The 14,899-nt window shown below is 37.8% G+C and overlaps 2 protein-coding genes across 3 annotated transcripts; one reads left to right on the top strand and one right to left on the bottom strand.

The window, feature by feature from the left end:
- Positions 1-21: 21 nt before the first annotated feature.
- On the top strand, positions 22-2,359 carry LOC133873806 (uncharacterized protein At3g28850). Of its 2 annotated transcripts, none has more exons than XM_062311576.1 (2): positions 22-1,842; positions 1,928-2,359. In XM_062311576.1, exon 1 carries the CDS (start codon positions 778-780, stop codon positions 1,798-1,800), a length of 1,023 nt encoding a protein of 340 aa, XP_062167560.1. In that variant the 5' UTR covers positions 22-777; the 3' UTR covers positions 1,801-1,842; positions 1,928-2,359. The 2 variants fall into 2 exon arrangements, with proteins under 2 accessions (XP_062167560.1, XP_062167559.1); XM_062311575.1 differs by having other exon boundaries at positions 23-1,842; positions 1,925-2,356.
- Positions 2,360-7,787: 5,428 nt separating this feature from the next.
- LOC133872668 (uncharacterized) lies at positions 7,788-12,185 on the bottom strand. The gene is made up of 4 exons (XM_062310247.1): positions 11,545-12,185; positions 10,398-10,559; positions 9,557-10,243; positions 7,788-9,214 (listed from the first exon to the last, which is right to left on the bottom strand). Exons 1-4 carry the CDS (start codon positions 11,890-11,892, stop codon positions 8,078-8,080), a joined length of 2,334 nt encoding a protein of 777 aa, XP_062166231.1. The 5' UTR covers positions 11,893-12,185; the 3' UTR covers positions 7,788-8,077.
- Positions 12,186-14,899: the final 2,714 nt, after the last annotated feature.

The following is a 14,899-nucleotide window of genomic DNA, read 5'->3' as shown; positions in this document are numbered from 1 at the left end:
AGAAGGCCAACACGCTTAGGAATAATTGTTCTTGGCCTTTGTTTAGAAATGTATGCCTGCAAACTTGAGTGCTGATGCAATCAACTGCTCCAGACATTATATTAGCAGTAAATTAACCATCCTCCTCCCAGGCAAATTCATGAGAACGTTAAAGAGCTTTGAGCCAAATGCCAGGTTTCTTTGGCGTGATGATTGGATGTAATCAATTGGGAAGGTTCGGTCACTAACCCTACTATGGTTAATGTTTAATGTTTAATTGAAAAAAGGATGAAATTGAAAGATGCTGTCGCACTCTTGCTATTGAATCATGTTCATCGGCACATCCTGTCTCCCGGGGATTGGCGCTGGTCCTGTGGCACCTTCTGTACAAGTGTTTATGAGGCCAATCAAACCGTGCCATGTCAAGGCATGATCAACATTGTGGCCAATCAAGCATATGCTGCGTGTTTCAGCTTCATGGTGGAATTGACAAACATGCCCTTTCAAACCCACCAAATGGTTGGTGATGGGTCAGTGGATGGTAATGGAGATTGGAGAGGAGTAGAGCCCCATGCAGTGATCATTCAAAACTTTAAAAAGCAGCCCCAACACAGCTTTTCAGCTTCCACTTTCCAGAAATTGGAACCAAAACAGAAATGTCATCCTCCTACTGTCCTCTATTCTCCTCACTAGTCCTTCTCGCCCAAAACTCACCCTTCCCTTTCTTCAAACTCTGTACCATCACATCACCTGCATTGTAATCCGAGAACTGTAGATTACTAGATTAGAATATTGGATATGAAAGGAATGAGGGGAAAACTCTTCAGGAAATTGAAATTCATCCCATCATTCAGCACCTTCAAGCAAGGTCTAGTCCTTCAGCCAGACCCTTCTGAAAAGCTTTCCAATCAAAACTGTCAAACTCCACCAGTTTACAAAGAACAGGATCAGAAGAGCAACAGCCTCTCAGAGCTGGTATTTGGCAGCTCTGGCTCATCTGAACACGATAAACATCCTAAAGATGAAGAACTGGAATTGGATAACTTTACATCCTCCATGAAGTACCCCAAAGACAAGGTGGCTGCCAAGGAAAGTCCAGAGGTCATCATCATGGAACATTGCAGTACACATGATGAGGCAAAGGACAGTGAAGAACGCCCTTCTCTGTCAGATTTTGAACACGATAAACATCCTAAAGATGAAGAACTGGAATTGGATAACTTTACATCCTCCATGAAGTACCCCAAAGACAAGGTGGCTGCCAAGGAAAGTCCAGAGGTCATCATCATGGAACATTGCAGTACACATGAGGCAAAGGACAGTGAAGAACAGCCATCTCTGTCAGATTTTGAAGAGAATTGTCCACCAGGAGGAAGTGAGTCGATCATTTTCTACACAACAAGCTTGAGGGGTATTAGGAAAACATTTGAAGACTGCAACACAATCCGGTTCTTGTTGGAAAGCTTTAAAGTGTTGTTCTACGAGAGGGATGTTTCAATGCATTTGGAATACAGGGAAGAGCTGTGGAGAATCTTGGGTGATAGAGTGATCCCTCCAAGGCTTTTCATAAAGGGGAGATACATTGGAGGAGCCAATGAAGTGGCTGGATTGCATGAACAAGGCAAGCTTAGGAAGCTTCTGGAAGGCATACCACTTGACCTGTCCAGTTCATGCAGTGGCTGTGCCAATGCCAGGTTTGTAGTGTGCCTTAATTGCAGTGGCAGCCGGAAGATTGTTGCTGATGGGGAGAACAGTGAATTGTACATCAGATGCCCTGAATGTAATGAAAATGGGTTGGTCCAATGCCCAATTTGCTACTGAGAATCTAACTGATATTGCCTTGTTCTACCTCTTCCTGATCTGGTAATTACGAGTGTTATTTCCTTCTCTTAGTTCTCCTGATTCTTCAAACTTGTATAATGATTAAAACTGATTGCTGTTGCAGTAGCTTGTCTTGGTGGAGAAAGTATACCATAATGGTGTAGAGTTTTCAATGGGGAACCTTTCATCCTGGGATTAAATTTCAAAGAGAATGATGCTGCTAGCTGAGAGTAGGAATCTTAATGATAACATGTTATTGACTGCTATGGCATCTTAACCTATTGTATATTAATGAATGAATATTTACAGAGATTTAGAACCTTTAGGGAAGCCACGCAATTAATGTATGATCATTCTATCAATCGGTATTGTCAAATATTAGATGCAGACCCTGAGGAGAATTTAGTAATGCGATATGTGCCTTGCCTCAGGAAGCAGGAACAATGATAGTGGTGGAAATAGAAGAGGCCGTTTGTTTTGGAGGAAAAAATTTTCTGTAAAAGATTTTATTTTTTTTTAAATGTTTGGGGTGACAAAAATATTGGTGAATCTGAAAATATTTTCAGTTGACCAAGAAAAAATCATCTTCATGATGCGTAAAATAGTTTAGGCTTCTAATTTGCATAAACCATTTTTCGTTGTTCTCCTATACCTATAGACAGACTATTGTGAGAGAGCCTCTTATAGGGCCTAGCTACCTACCTGAGCAAGTCTCACACTGCCCAAACACCAGCTCGAGTAGATAGGCCCCACAATGACTCTTTCACAATTGTCTGCCTAAATTGTAAGTAATATTAGCAGAAAATTGCACAGGATTTCAATCTCACCCTCAAAGACCTTCTATTCTCACACGCACTCTTTCTCTGCAGCTCATTTTCGTCGCCTCTCTCTTCCTCACAGCTCTTAAGATTATATGAAAATATAAAAAATATTTACTAATTTTTCGTACAAGCCAAACATCAAAAAATATTTTCACCTAAATCAAACGGGGGATTTATTTGTATTTTGTTCTGAGCTTTGATAAATTTGAATTTTAATTCTAGTAGGAATTCCGAATGAGGAGTGGGGAACCATATCAAATTGGAATGATGAGTAGGGAAGAGGACGCACATGGGTGTTGATAAGATTTAGAAAAAGGCACCAAGTATCAAAAGGTTATGACCAAGGAGGAGTTTGAGCTTATTATGATGAAGCATTCACGCCAACAACTTTTATGCCAAAGTGTGGACATTGCTTTTCCTTAATTTATTTCCATTATTTTCTTTGATGGTCAAGAAGACAGGAATCTATTCAATCCGATCCGGGAGAAATCTAATCAATTAGGGCAACAAATTTACTATGTGTATGACAATGGAAAAAACATATGGGACCAGGTTAAACAAGAAGACTAGGTTTTGTTCCAAAATTGATGGTGCCATGGTGGGTTTAGACCCTGATTGACAGCCTTAGCCCTGGGACCAGAAAATGGTGCAAGAAAGTCAGCAAAGGCGAAAGTAGTTTGCATTTAAAGTCTAGATGATATGCTGCATCTTGTTGGTGTTTTACCATACTAAGGGAGATACGATACATTGCAATTTTAAGACATAATTTTTGACCACTTTTGTCAACGTGGTAATTTTTACTTTTACTTTTTCATTTTTTTTTATGAGAAAAACCTTAAAGCTAGCTAAGGGACCACTTTACTACATGGGCAAGGTGGTCAAGAGTTGTGTCTTGAGGTAGCAAAAGATCATATCTCTACTAGATAACTCAAAACCAGCCTTGAAGGATGTTATGATAATAAATTAGAGATATGATCTTTTGCCACTCGAAAACACAATTTTTGACCACGTTGCCTATGTGGTAATGTGGTCCCCAAGCTAGCTTTAGGACTTTTTTAAAAAAAAAAAGTTGTCATGTAGGCAAAGCTGGTCAAAAATTGTGTCTTGGGTGGCAATGTATCACATTTCAATAAATTATGAGGGATATAACATGCAATAGTTATCTATTTTAGAGTCAGTATTGTAATAGTTATCTTTGTTTTATCTCTAAGTTTGTAGAGTTAGTATTATTTTAGTATGAGTTATCTATGAGTAGTTTATTTGTATCATGGGTTTATCTTCGGGTAAAGGTAGAGGTTCATCTTCTATTCTATATCTTTGTAATTCTCTTATTTACAGGCATGAGTGACTAATAAAAAGGGAACATAGTTTTTATAATCTCATACATTGTATTTGAAAAGGTTTTAGGTTCTCTTAAAATCTAAAAAGTTTAAATTCCCTCAAAATTTAACAAATTATCCTATTACGTATTTGTAAAATCATTCATGTAACATATGTTGCTCACAACGCTATTAGGGCTCGAGTAATGGTTGATCCATTCATTTAAGCTGCCAAATGGTGACCAAGCTTTGCTTATTTTAGTACCTGGGATGAGTAGAGAGTTAAAGAAAGATAATAATGAATCAAGATTCTCTACAATTGACCATTCAAATTGTATCTATCCTGGGCAAGTAAGCCATGCACCCTGAATTCTCCGAGACAAGTGTGTTCCGCAACCCCATCTTTGTGAGTTGCAATTTGGACAACCAAATTGCATGATTTCTTATCCGATAATAAGAATCGAGCTATGTTCTTAGACTCGGGATCTTCTTGACTTTATAAACCTGCAATTAGATATGGCAATTCGTGTTTATGTGTCAGGGTCGGATCGTGACAAGACATGAGTAAACTATATAAGTCAACACTAACCCGAACCATTTAATTAAACGAGTCAAACTCAACCCTAGCCCGCTAATTTCATGTCGGGTTTCACATGTCGTGTTAAAAATTGTCAGCCCTAATATCATACGTTAGCTTTGGATCATGTCGATACATAGGTATAAGACTATATAAGTTAATCCTAATCCGACCCATTAAATTAAACGGGTCAAACCCATCAACCATAACCCACTAATTTCGTGTTGGATTCATATCGAATTCTCGTATCGTGTTAAAAATTGTCAATTATATTTGCAATCTTGTATTTTAGGCTGGAGCCAGCCCAGTACTAAACCCAGGCTGAGCCGAGCATGAAACGGCCCTTTCGAAGACCAAGAAACCTGTAACAGGCTGAACCAAATCCTAGCCGAATGCTATTTTCCAGACGTGAGGCGTGAGCCCATCCCAAAATTAAAAGCTGGGGGTGCAAAGCTTCAATTGCAGTTGCAAAATGGGTATGACCAACTTGTCCTTGTGCAAACTTAACTAACCTTAACTAACCTCTAATTTCAATTAAATTAAGGTCAAATCTGACCTTTACCAACCAATCAAAGTCAATTACATGTATTCTTTTTCACCGTCTATCTATCTAAAATCATATTTATTGTTGTCTCCATATTTAATATATCTTTCTTTACTATCTCTGCTATGTCATATTAAGCCTCCAATTTATTTTCATTTCAAACTAAATTACTCTTTCCCATCAATATCTACTAGGGGTGGACGGCTATTAAACGCTTAATAACTGCTAATCACATAACTATTTAGGGGTAAGTGAATGTGGTTAATAACCGTTAACTACCCACTCTTATATATAGTAAAATATATATATATATATAAATAATAATAATCATATACCTCATTTTGGTGTTTAATACCATTTAAAATATGCCCTAAATAGTCCAAAAACCATTTAAAATTGGCTTTAAAATTATGCTCAAGGTAGGCCAAAAATATCAAAATAGGTTCAAACCTAAAAAGTAGTTATGCGGTACTGTTTTGGGTTTCAATAACAGCTAACCGGCTATTATTTTAAAATTGCTAATCATTTAAGGCGGTGCGGTTACGGTTACGGTTACTAAAATTTAATAACCATCTAAAGAAGTTGTGGTTACAGTTAGAGACAATAACCACTAACCATAACCGCTTATTTGATACCTTTTTCTTTTTTTCTTTTTTTCATATACATGAAAAGGAACTACAGACAACAGGAAAGAAAATTATAGCTGGGCAACCCAACAAGAAATACATAAGAAAGTAAGTACGCAAACCTATTGATTCATGGTACGGATGCCAAAAACCTGGGCCACCTGTAAAGGTTGTTAAAAGTGTGTAAAGAGTCCAAAGAACCCAAACACTTTGGTAACAGAGACAGGGAGCACAAAGAAAAGACAGAAAATACAAAGCCCAAAAATACAAAAGAGAAAAAACTATCACAACATAGCATCGGTCAGTTGGGAGTCGTCAGTACCAGCGCGTGTAGGCCACCCGCCAGCACTGGACGACCTCTCTCCGGTTGAGGACACCGCGAACAACCGCGGTTCGCCAACAATAGCGACGGGGTGAGGCTAGGGGGAGAGACGTGGACATCACGCGCTGGCATGTGCAAACCATGCTCCATTGCAGGGAGGTTCGGAGGATGTCCGATTTGTGTCGATAGAGGCGGAAGACGACGAGGAGCATAGTAGAGAGGTGCATGCCGTGCTAGATCTAGGTTGAAAACTTTGACCCAAAATCCAAACCAAAACCGACAAATGACCCATGGGAGGTGCGTTGTGGAGACGAGAAGCATGAAAAGTAAACAAACTGCCTCCAAAGAGGCGGATAAGGCTAGAGGGATCTCTAGCTGGATAGGGGCCTCATCGGAGGCAATAGCAGAGGGGAAAGGGAGGGAGAGAGGAGGTAAACAGAAGAAAAAGGAGGAGAGAGAAGCTTTGAGCTTCCTTCCCATGGCGTTTTGCTTAGAAGGGGTATCAGGGATTTTGGAGAGAGGACTATTAACAAATTTGACCAAAAATCAAAGCCTTTAATAAAAGGGATAGCATATGCCGGAAAAGGATTAGGATCCTCTCAAATTATTTGTCCGGATTTGAGAAAATTTGGGTAGGTAATTGTAAAAGATTACTTATAGGACCCACCTAACCAGATAAAAATTAGGCTACCAAATCACTTATCCTGTTAAGTGAGTCCCATAAGTAGTGTCTCACAATCACCTGCCCGAATTCTCTCAAATTCAGACACATAATTTGAAAGGGTCATAATCTACCAAAAAGGGACTTCCATGGCATTTTTTTTTTTGCTTAACCCTTTGGATGCAGATATTTTTCGGCCTGTCATTTTCATAGATTAGGCCCAAAAGGGACTTCGGTGGCATTTTTTTGTCTTAGCCCTTTTAGTTTTAGCTAATGTATTGATTCGGTTAAGATTTCGGCCAAACTTTGGGTAGTCTTGTGTTTCATTCATAATGAACCAAGAAAATTGTGTATTTTGGCCAAATACGAAGCGAGTAATGCTATAGACCACATTTTTATATTATAAATATTTCATAATGTTAACATGTCAGTTCCAACCAACCTTTAGATTAATTTTCATTGAAAAAACAAAGTTCGTTAAGATTGTCATATCAACACTATAGAATAAAAATGTGATATATAGCATTTCTTTGTACGTAAGTATAAGATAACTTGTACCTACGGCCTGCTAAGGGAAATAATGCACAAAGACAGTCTAGTTATAATGAATATAGAGGGGATGGAATATTCTAACCGTGCACTGCTGCGGCCAGAGTCTCTGTAGGAAATCCTTCACTCAATCCATGGCATAACATTTGAAGTTGGCCACCGAGTAGCTGTACAATAGAGAAATTGTCTTGAGGGAATCGAATATGAACGTTATAATTAAAATTTATCACGAAAAGAACATGCAAATTACATAAAACTTCTCATGTCCTTCCACGCACCAACCTTGAAAAGTTCATCTTTACGTAGTAGAGAATGCAGCAAAATTGGAATGGAATATTTGGTCCAAATATAAATGATTGTTGGAAATGCAGAATCCTGAATGTAAGCCATTTAAGATTCTCAACGTCAAATCCAAGGGGCAGACAGTAGCCAGCGGAATATTATATGTCGGAATTGGAATGAGAAAGCAGCTGCAACAACAGTTGGATTATGCCCACGACAAGTCTGCAAAAGTTAAAAATCTTCCAAAAGGAGAATTTTTCGATATTTGCAAGAAAAGTTGGAATCGTGTGGGAAAGTTAGGGCTGAATCAGTTGAAAAAGAAGTTACAGTAGTGTACAGAATACCCTTTCCAAGAAAGATAGAGCATAACAAGGGAAATGCCATGACAAAGAGGCAGACACAACACAAGCTCCATACATTAAGAAAAAAATACAGACTGCTCCGTTTCCAGTCCCATCTCTCATATACCACTCAAAAAGATGACATGGGCTCCTATTTGTTAAAACAATGCACATCAAAAGACACCCCATAATCGAAAAAGAAAATCAAGTTAGAGTAATCACACTTCCTATAATTTTACACTAAGTCATCTAAGCAGGCAACCTCCTCTGGGAATGCAACGTCCACATTTTGTGTTCCAGCTGCAGTCATTTCCGATGATGGAATTTCACATAGTGGTTGTAAGAATTGGGTGTAGTGGAATTCAATCTGTAACCGGTGATGAAGAGGTGTTGATGCCATTAGACCTTTCTTTATATCAACCTGCAATTCCCTTATTGGAATTGCAGCCAAGAAGCTCTTTATGTACTCTTTGCATGACTCCTTCCCTCTGCATACAAACTCTTCCTCGTCACTCTTTATGGGTTCCTCAGGCTTGGTTACTACTGCCCCTGATGCCACATAACCCTCTTCCTTCGTGTTGGCAGGCTGGCCCTGCCGGTTCTTGTGTTCTGATGCTGTTACAATCTGCTGGTCACCGGCTGTTTTTTCTTCCGATGATTCTGCAACATCTGGCATTTTGGAAATTACCGTACTGCTGTCAAATTTCAAGATATAGGCCTGATTGCATCCTTCATATAGCCTCTCCCCCAACGTGTCAATGATGTAATAAGCTTCCGGCTCAACCTTGAGGATGAAAAAATGGTCATTCCAACTGACAATATAAACCTGAGGTTCACGGCTGCTTTGACATTCGGAACCAGCACGGCTTATCTCATCCCAAATGTTGTCAAAGGACATTGCACCATGCAGAAAGTCAAATCTCCCTTCGTCCATCCCCTCTGGATGGAAAAACCCAATGAAGGACTTCCCAGGAACTACAGAAAGAGGGCGTATCTTGGCTTGAAGGACTGTTTCAAGATCAAAGTGCTTGTCGGGGAATCGCTCCTTATAGGTTTCGTTCTCACAAAGGCTCCTCCACTCTGATGAGCCTTCTCTGATAAGGCTATCAAATTGGGACTTTATGGGCATGAGATCATGGTTGTTTTGAAACCAATCGGCAATGACAGCAACAAGGGCTGTACATGCACTCTCGCCTGCTGCCCGCTCGCTCCGCTGATCAATGGAAGCAAAGAAAACCTGGGCCTCAAGCTTCATGTGTCCATCACGACTTGTTACCTCTTTCTGCTCCCAACTGCCTACGGCAAAGTTGTCATCCCCAAACTCTGAAACTGACGATCGATTTGCAGATGAATCCTCCTCTGTCTTGTGCCACTGCCAAGATGGTTGCAATAATTTGCATTTAGAATTTCATCAACTATTATTCAGAACTAGTTGTCAAAGACAACAAACTAGCAAAAGATTAAATATCATTTTTACAGGATGTATTTCATAATTTAGCAGTGTATACACTTCTAATTTGAGATCATTGAGATAATGAAACAATTTTCTGATAAAGTTTCAGCTTGCTTCTACGTTCAAAAATTTTAGAATATGGGCTTGGCATAATAATTTTCGTAAGCAAAACGTTTAGGTAATGTTAATCACAAAACAAATCGAATCATGAGCTTCTTTTCCAAAACCATGAAAAATATGCAATTAGGAGCAAACTCTTACCCCAAGAGAAATAGATTCATCAGAGCTAAGCTGTCTACGATCAAAATCAATGTCATCTCCACCTTCTTCTCCATAGGCCTTCTTCAACAATGGCTCCCCTTTGGCTTTAGGAGACCTAAAGCTGAGCTTCCTCTTCCTCCAAGGTAGTATGCTGCGCTTTGAACTTTGCAATTGAGGTGGCTCAGCCACTGATGCAGTTGAATCCTCAATTTTTGAGCACCCAACATCAGATTTGCGATTGCTAAAGTAAACCCAATCTTCATCTTCACTGTTGATCCTCATACTTGAATAAAATGATCCTCCAGCACAATTAGCAGATGCCAGTGAGCCATAACTGAAAGACTTCCTGACAATGGAATCCTCCTTGCCCTCATCTACTTCTCCATCCTCAAAATCATCAAGTGAGTCTGAGTCAAAGGTATAATTATACTCACCATCCTCACTCCTGGCAGAGCACCTGCCCTCACTGCTATCTTCCTCACGGCAGGCCTTTTTTGCTCTCCTGGAAGACACATACTCTGTAAATATTTTTACTTTTCTGAGACCAGCTTTAATTGCAGAAAGCTCATCCTTTTCTGTTGGGACAATTTCTCCCGATCGTGGTGGCGATGGAACAGGAACTGCTGATCTCTGCACTGGTTCCATGGTTTCTTGAGTCGTTCTCAGTTCCAATAAGCTCAGTGATATCTATATGAACAATAAAGGGTCGAGATCAAAAGATTTAAAAATATATATATATAATAGATAAATAAATAAAAAAATTGACAGTGAAATGAAAAGAAGGAACTGTAAAGTGTGTTCCCAAACAAGCGCAGGAGAGTGATGATTCAGAGGCACATACACAGAGTGAAGGAGAAGGCTCTGTAGCACTGCCAGAGAGTGTGAGAGGGATGTTTAATTCAAACTCTTTTTGATCAGCTGCAGAAGCATATTCAGCAAGGTTCAATGAAGCTGTTCCAACAACAGGAACCTTGTTCTTTGGCCCTTGACCTCGATTCAATCCCTGAATTGGAAAAATGTATCCAAATTCTCATGAAAAGTCCATCGACAATTCTCCAAAACAAAAGAATAAAGGATAGTAAAAATCAGAATAAATTATAAGAAACCCACTGCATGTTCCGACCAGAACTTTATACCACTCTACCAAGAAATGAATTCCAGGAATGTAATAATAACATCTCCACTGTCAACAAGCAAACGCATAAAATTATATGGCTTCTCTCTTAATATGTGACAACTACAATTCTAAGAAAAAATACTAATTATTCCAGGTCTTACAAGGCAAAAATACTAACAAGAAAAATACGCAAAACAATCTACTCCAAAACCATGAACGGGCAATAGAACCAAAAAAATTCCGAAAGTTAAATATTTTCTGATACCTCAAAACGTCAAGATTGAAACAGATAGTCCGGATCACAACCACCGGTCAAGTACCCTTCAAAATAAATGTAATTCCACAAACCTTTACCACGTCAATTGCAGAATCAAAGATTTGATATCACGCCAATTCAACATTGATTCCACGGAGAGGAAGTGAGGAACCAAGAAACCTTCGTTCTTATAAGTCAACAACCGAAAGTAATTTGACAGAAAAAGTAAATAATAGCAGAAACACACAATACTTCGCAAGTGCCACTATTCAGCAATCAAAATCATATATCAGGCTTCCTTTCATTTGCAAGTGGTAAAATTCCAACTACCAATAAATCCAATGCAAATTAATCTTCCAAACGCCACAAGATTTTCAAGATTCACGCCCTGAGATCGAACACAGTCAAACCAAACAAAAAACCCACAAGATTACTCACAAAAAAAAAAAAAAAAAAAAAAAAAAAAAAAAAACCCATCCAAACCCATGAAATTCCTATAATCTTTGAAAACGTAAAAACCCACGAATTTATGTTTATAGTAATCAAAATCACAAAGACCCACAAAAGAAACCCAATAAAAAGAAGAGCTTAACACACACACACACAGAGACTCACATTGAAGACAGTGAAAGCGACCTCCCAGGGGTGAAACACATTGTCCTTGTAGGCGGAGAGAGTACAGAGGGTCTGAAACTCCTCGGCCCACTCCACGGCGACGCCGTCTTGGTGGGCCTCGACCCCCACCTCCACCTCCCTTGTGAAGTTTCTTTTCACAGCCGTCCTCCTCAGCGAGCTCAGCGCCAGCTTCGGGCCCTTCCACTTGATCTCCACCGTCAACACCGCCTTTTCTACGCCCTCCCGCACCAGATCGCCCCCCTCCAGCCTCCTGACGACCAGCCTCACCTCGTACTTCTTCGACACCAGAGGCGGCCACGGCCGCCACTTCATCATCTTCACCACCATTTCTCAACCAACCAAACAAACAACAACCTTAATATCAACGAAACCCAATTGTCTCGAAAATCCCCGAACACAGCCCCAAGAAATCCGTAGAGAAATTCAAGAAAGAGAAAAAAAAAAAAAATGAAATACACAAAACTCCAAACGGTTAAATGTTTCCCTTTTTAGCTCCGAGAAAAACTCCGGGGAGAGAAAGTGAGAGAAGGATTTGGGAGAATATGCCGTTATATAGTGGCGATGAGAGAAACAGAGAGAGATATACTGTGGAAACGTTGATGGGTTTGGGAAATGGGGAACTCGGGGAGGGTTAAACTTTAAAGTCGCTCTTAACCAGGGTTGGGTTAAAAATGAGGGACCAGCTGGGGTGAGGTTAAGCGTTAGGGGTTGAAAAAGACGGGATTGTTATTGTGGGAATCACCGGGAGTAACGGCGTATTAACGAGGTAGTTGACTTCCGTCTTTCTTTCTGTTTTGGTCTCCTCTTTCGGGTTTGTTAATTGTTATTTTATCCGATTGCTTTTAAAGTTTTATCCAGTTAGAGATTTCGTTGGATAATCTGCTACCCGAGGAGCTGTTTTTTATTTTATTTTTTTAATAAAACAAATATTCACTTAACCCTCGTAATTCATGGGCCTTTTGCAATGTTCCTCCAAAATTTAAAATTAAAAGAAAAATGTACATTGCAAATAAAATAATTTTAGAAGTTACTTTTTTGTCATTCTCTTATCGTTTTCAATTGCATCCTAACGAAAGAAGCAAAAATATAAAAATAACTTAGTTTTAAATTTTTTTTAAAAAAAATGCCATGGGTCACGGTATTTTTTTTTTGGGATTTTTTTAATTAAATGTATATTTATATTTTTATAAATTTTACAAGAGTATAAGAAACATTTTACTTGTTAACAATTTGAGTTAACGGTAAGACGTGATTGAAAGGGCTGACATCCACGTTACAAAATTTTTAACTTTGGGAAATATTGCAAAAAGTATGGTAGTTTAAGGGTAAAAGAAGTTTTTTCTTTATTTCAGTATTATATTTTAGAGCTTTTAAAAGTAACGTATGCTTTTTAAACTATTAAAAAAATGTGAGAATCATATATTATTAAAAAAAAATGTGATTCTCACATGCTAAGGACGCATGTCAGTTTTAATGGTTGGTTTGTAGAAAAATTTTATTCTTTAAAAATTTTAAATTTAAATTATTATTTTTTAAAAGAATAATTTAAATTTTATCAGATTAAAAAAAAATGATAAATGTAAAGAAAGATAATTAATATGGAGCAGAATCCTATTCCAAGGTAAGTATTACACTTTAATTGTTGCCTATTCATGGTCAATTTATTTTAAACACGTTCGGTATACTGGAATAATGATTATCTACGAGGAATTTGTTATAGCTATCGGTGTTGTATTGATGCAGATTTTTGCATGGTCCGACAAATTAGTTAGATTGGTAGATTTCTAGTGACTAAAAACAATCATATGAATTGAAAGGTTGGGTGGCCTCTTTTTACAATAGTGAGTAGATGTATAGGCTTATTATCTTCATTCTTTTCTTTAAAGTTATAGGGAATTGAATACAATGTGCTCAAAGTGGTACAAGTTCTCATCATTCTAAATTTTTACTTCTAAGTAATCTTACCACCAACCTAATAAGTAATGGACAGTATATGTATCTTTACAAAAATAGTAGCTTCTTTCTGATTTAGTCTAACTTTTTTATTTTTTTATGAATAATAATTTATTGAGACAAATTCAAAAAATACAAAGGGACAAAGAAGACACAATTCAAGACAAACAAGAAGGAGCTTATATACTACAAAGAATATTTTCAGAAGAAGAAAAAATTTTAATAGGATATTTTGAAAATTTTAATAGGATTTAACAGCGAATTCTAACGGATTACCCTTTATTGAAACGTTTGGAAACTTGAATATCTTAATTTGAGATATTTGGAAATTTAGTACCCATAAATCAAAACGGCTGGTACTTCAATACCCTTATGTGAAGTTATTAAAAAAAATAAAAAAATTAATCCTAGAAGCAGCATTATGTATTACAAAGTCTAACTTCTTTTTTTATAATTTTTTTTAAGGAGAAAAAAAAAAAAAAAAAGAAAGAAAGAGAAGAAGAAAAAGAAGGTGATCTAACTTCTATTTGAGTCTCCACTTTTCACGCCAAATTGAGACGTAAAAGAATAGAGGGTGTTTAAAAAAAGGCCTTGATGGAGACATGGAGTTTGCTTTCACAAGGATTGAACCCCATGGTGGGCTAACTCTTGAATCATATACAATTATTAATATTCCAAATACCCATTATTGCAATTTAAATAAGAATCCTCACTATCAATATGGTAATTTTTTTGCTGATTGCAAAACTTTGTTTTCATTCCACGTTAAATAAAGCCCGAAATCTAAAGTCCGTCGTGTAAAAAAGAAAAAAACTAGTTTCTATAAGAAATTTGGAAAATGAACAATATATGCTCAAAAATGTGTTTGGATGTGCAATTTTATAAAATGTGCCACCTTTGATAATGTGTTTTGAAAAAAAGAAACGAAAAATTCACATTTTCATGCATCAAATAAGAATGTGCGGTTTAAAAACGTTAAAAAAAATTCACATTTTAAAAACGCAAATCAAACGGCACATTTAAGGAGAATTGTTATAAACTGTATTTTTATCTCACAATAATTTTACAATACTAGCGTGGCAATTTTAACTCTTAAATTTTTTATTTTAACAATAAGTGGTTAAAGAGTTAATCGACGGCGTTACAAGACATCAACGATGGGTTTAATATTGTTGGCATGGTGTTTTATTAGTGAATAATGATAAGTCAACGTTGAAGGTGGTCCAACCGATGTGGGTAAGTGATGACTTTGGAGACGGACGTTTGACTCCATGCGCGCCACATGGGCTGGGAGGCCATGTGGATATTTGCTTAAAAGGGTGGGTAGGGATGGAAGACTTTTTGGGTATCCTTTCTGTGAGGCGCACACACACATACACAC

Source organism: Alnus glutinosa, chromosome 7 (assembly GCF_958979055.1).
Source record: "Alnus glutinosa chromosome 7, dhAlnGlut1.1, whole genome shotgun sequence".
Classification (NCBI taxonomy): Eukaryota; Viridiplantae; Streptophyta; class Magnoliopsida; order Fagales; family Betulaceae; genus Alnus; species Alnus glutinosa.
The sequence above is the reverse complement of the archived record's forward strand: the minus strand, read 5'-3'. Positions and strand labels throughout refer to the sequence as shown.

What these genes read in the sequence shown, in the direction of transcription:
- LOC133873806 (XM_062311576.1), top strand. Translation starts at nt 778, where the DNA reads ATGAAAGGAATGAGGGGAAAACTCTTCAGGAAATTGAAATTCATCCCA.
- LOC133872668 (XM_062310247.1), bottom strand. Translation starts at nt 11,892, where the DNA reads ATGGTGGTGAAGATGATGAAGTGGCGGCCGTGGCCGCCTCTGGTGTCG. An exon ending in TCGCTTTCACTGTCTTCAAT is followed by an intron (nt 10,560 to 11,544) that starts GTGAGTCTCTGT and finishes TTTCCAATTCAG; the next exon opens with GGATTGAATCGAGGTCAAGG. An exon ending in ATGAATCTATTTCTCTTGGG is followed by an intron (nt 9,215 to 9,556) that starts GTAAGAGTTTGC and finishes CCATCTTGGCAG; the next exon opens with TGGCACAAGACAGAGGAGGA.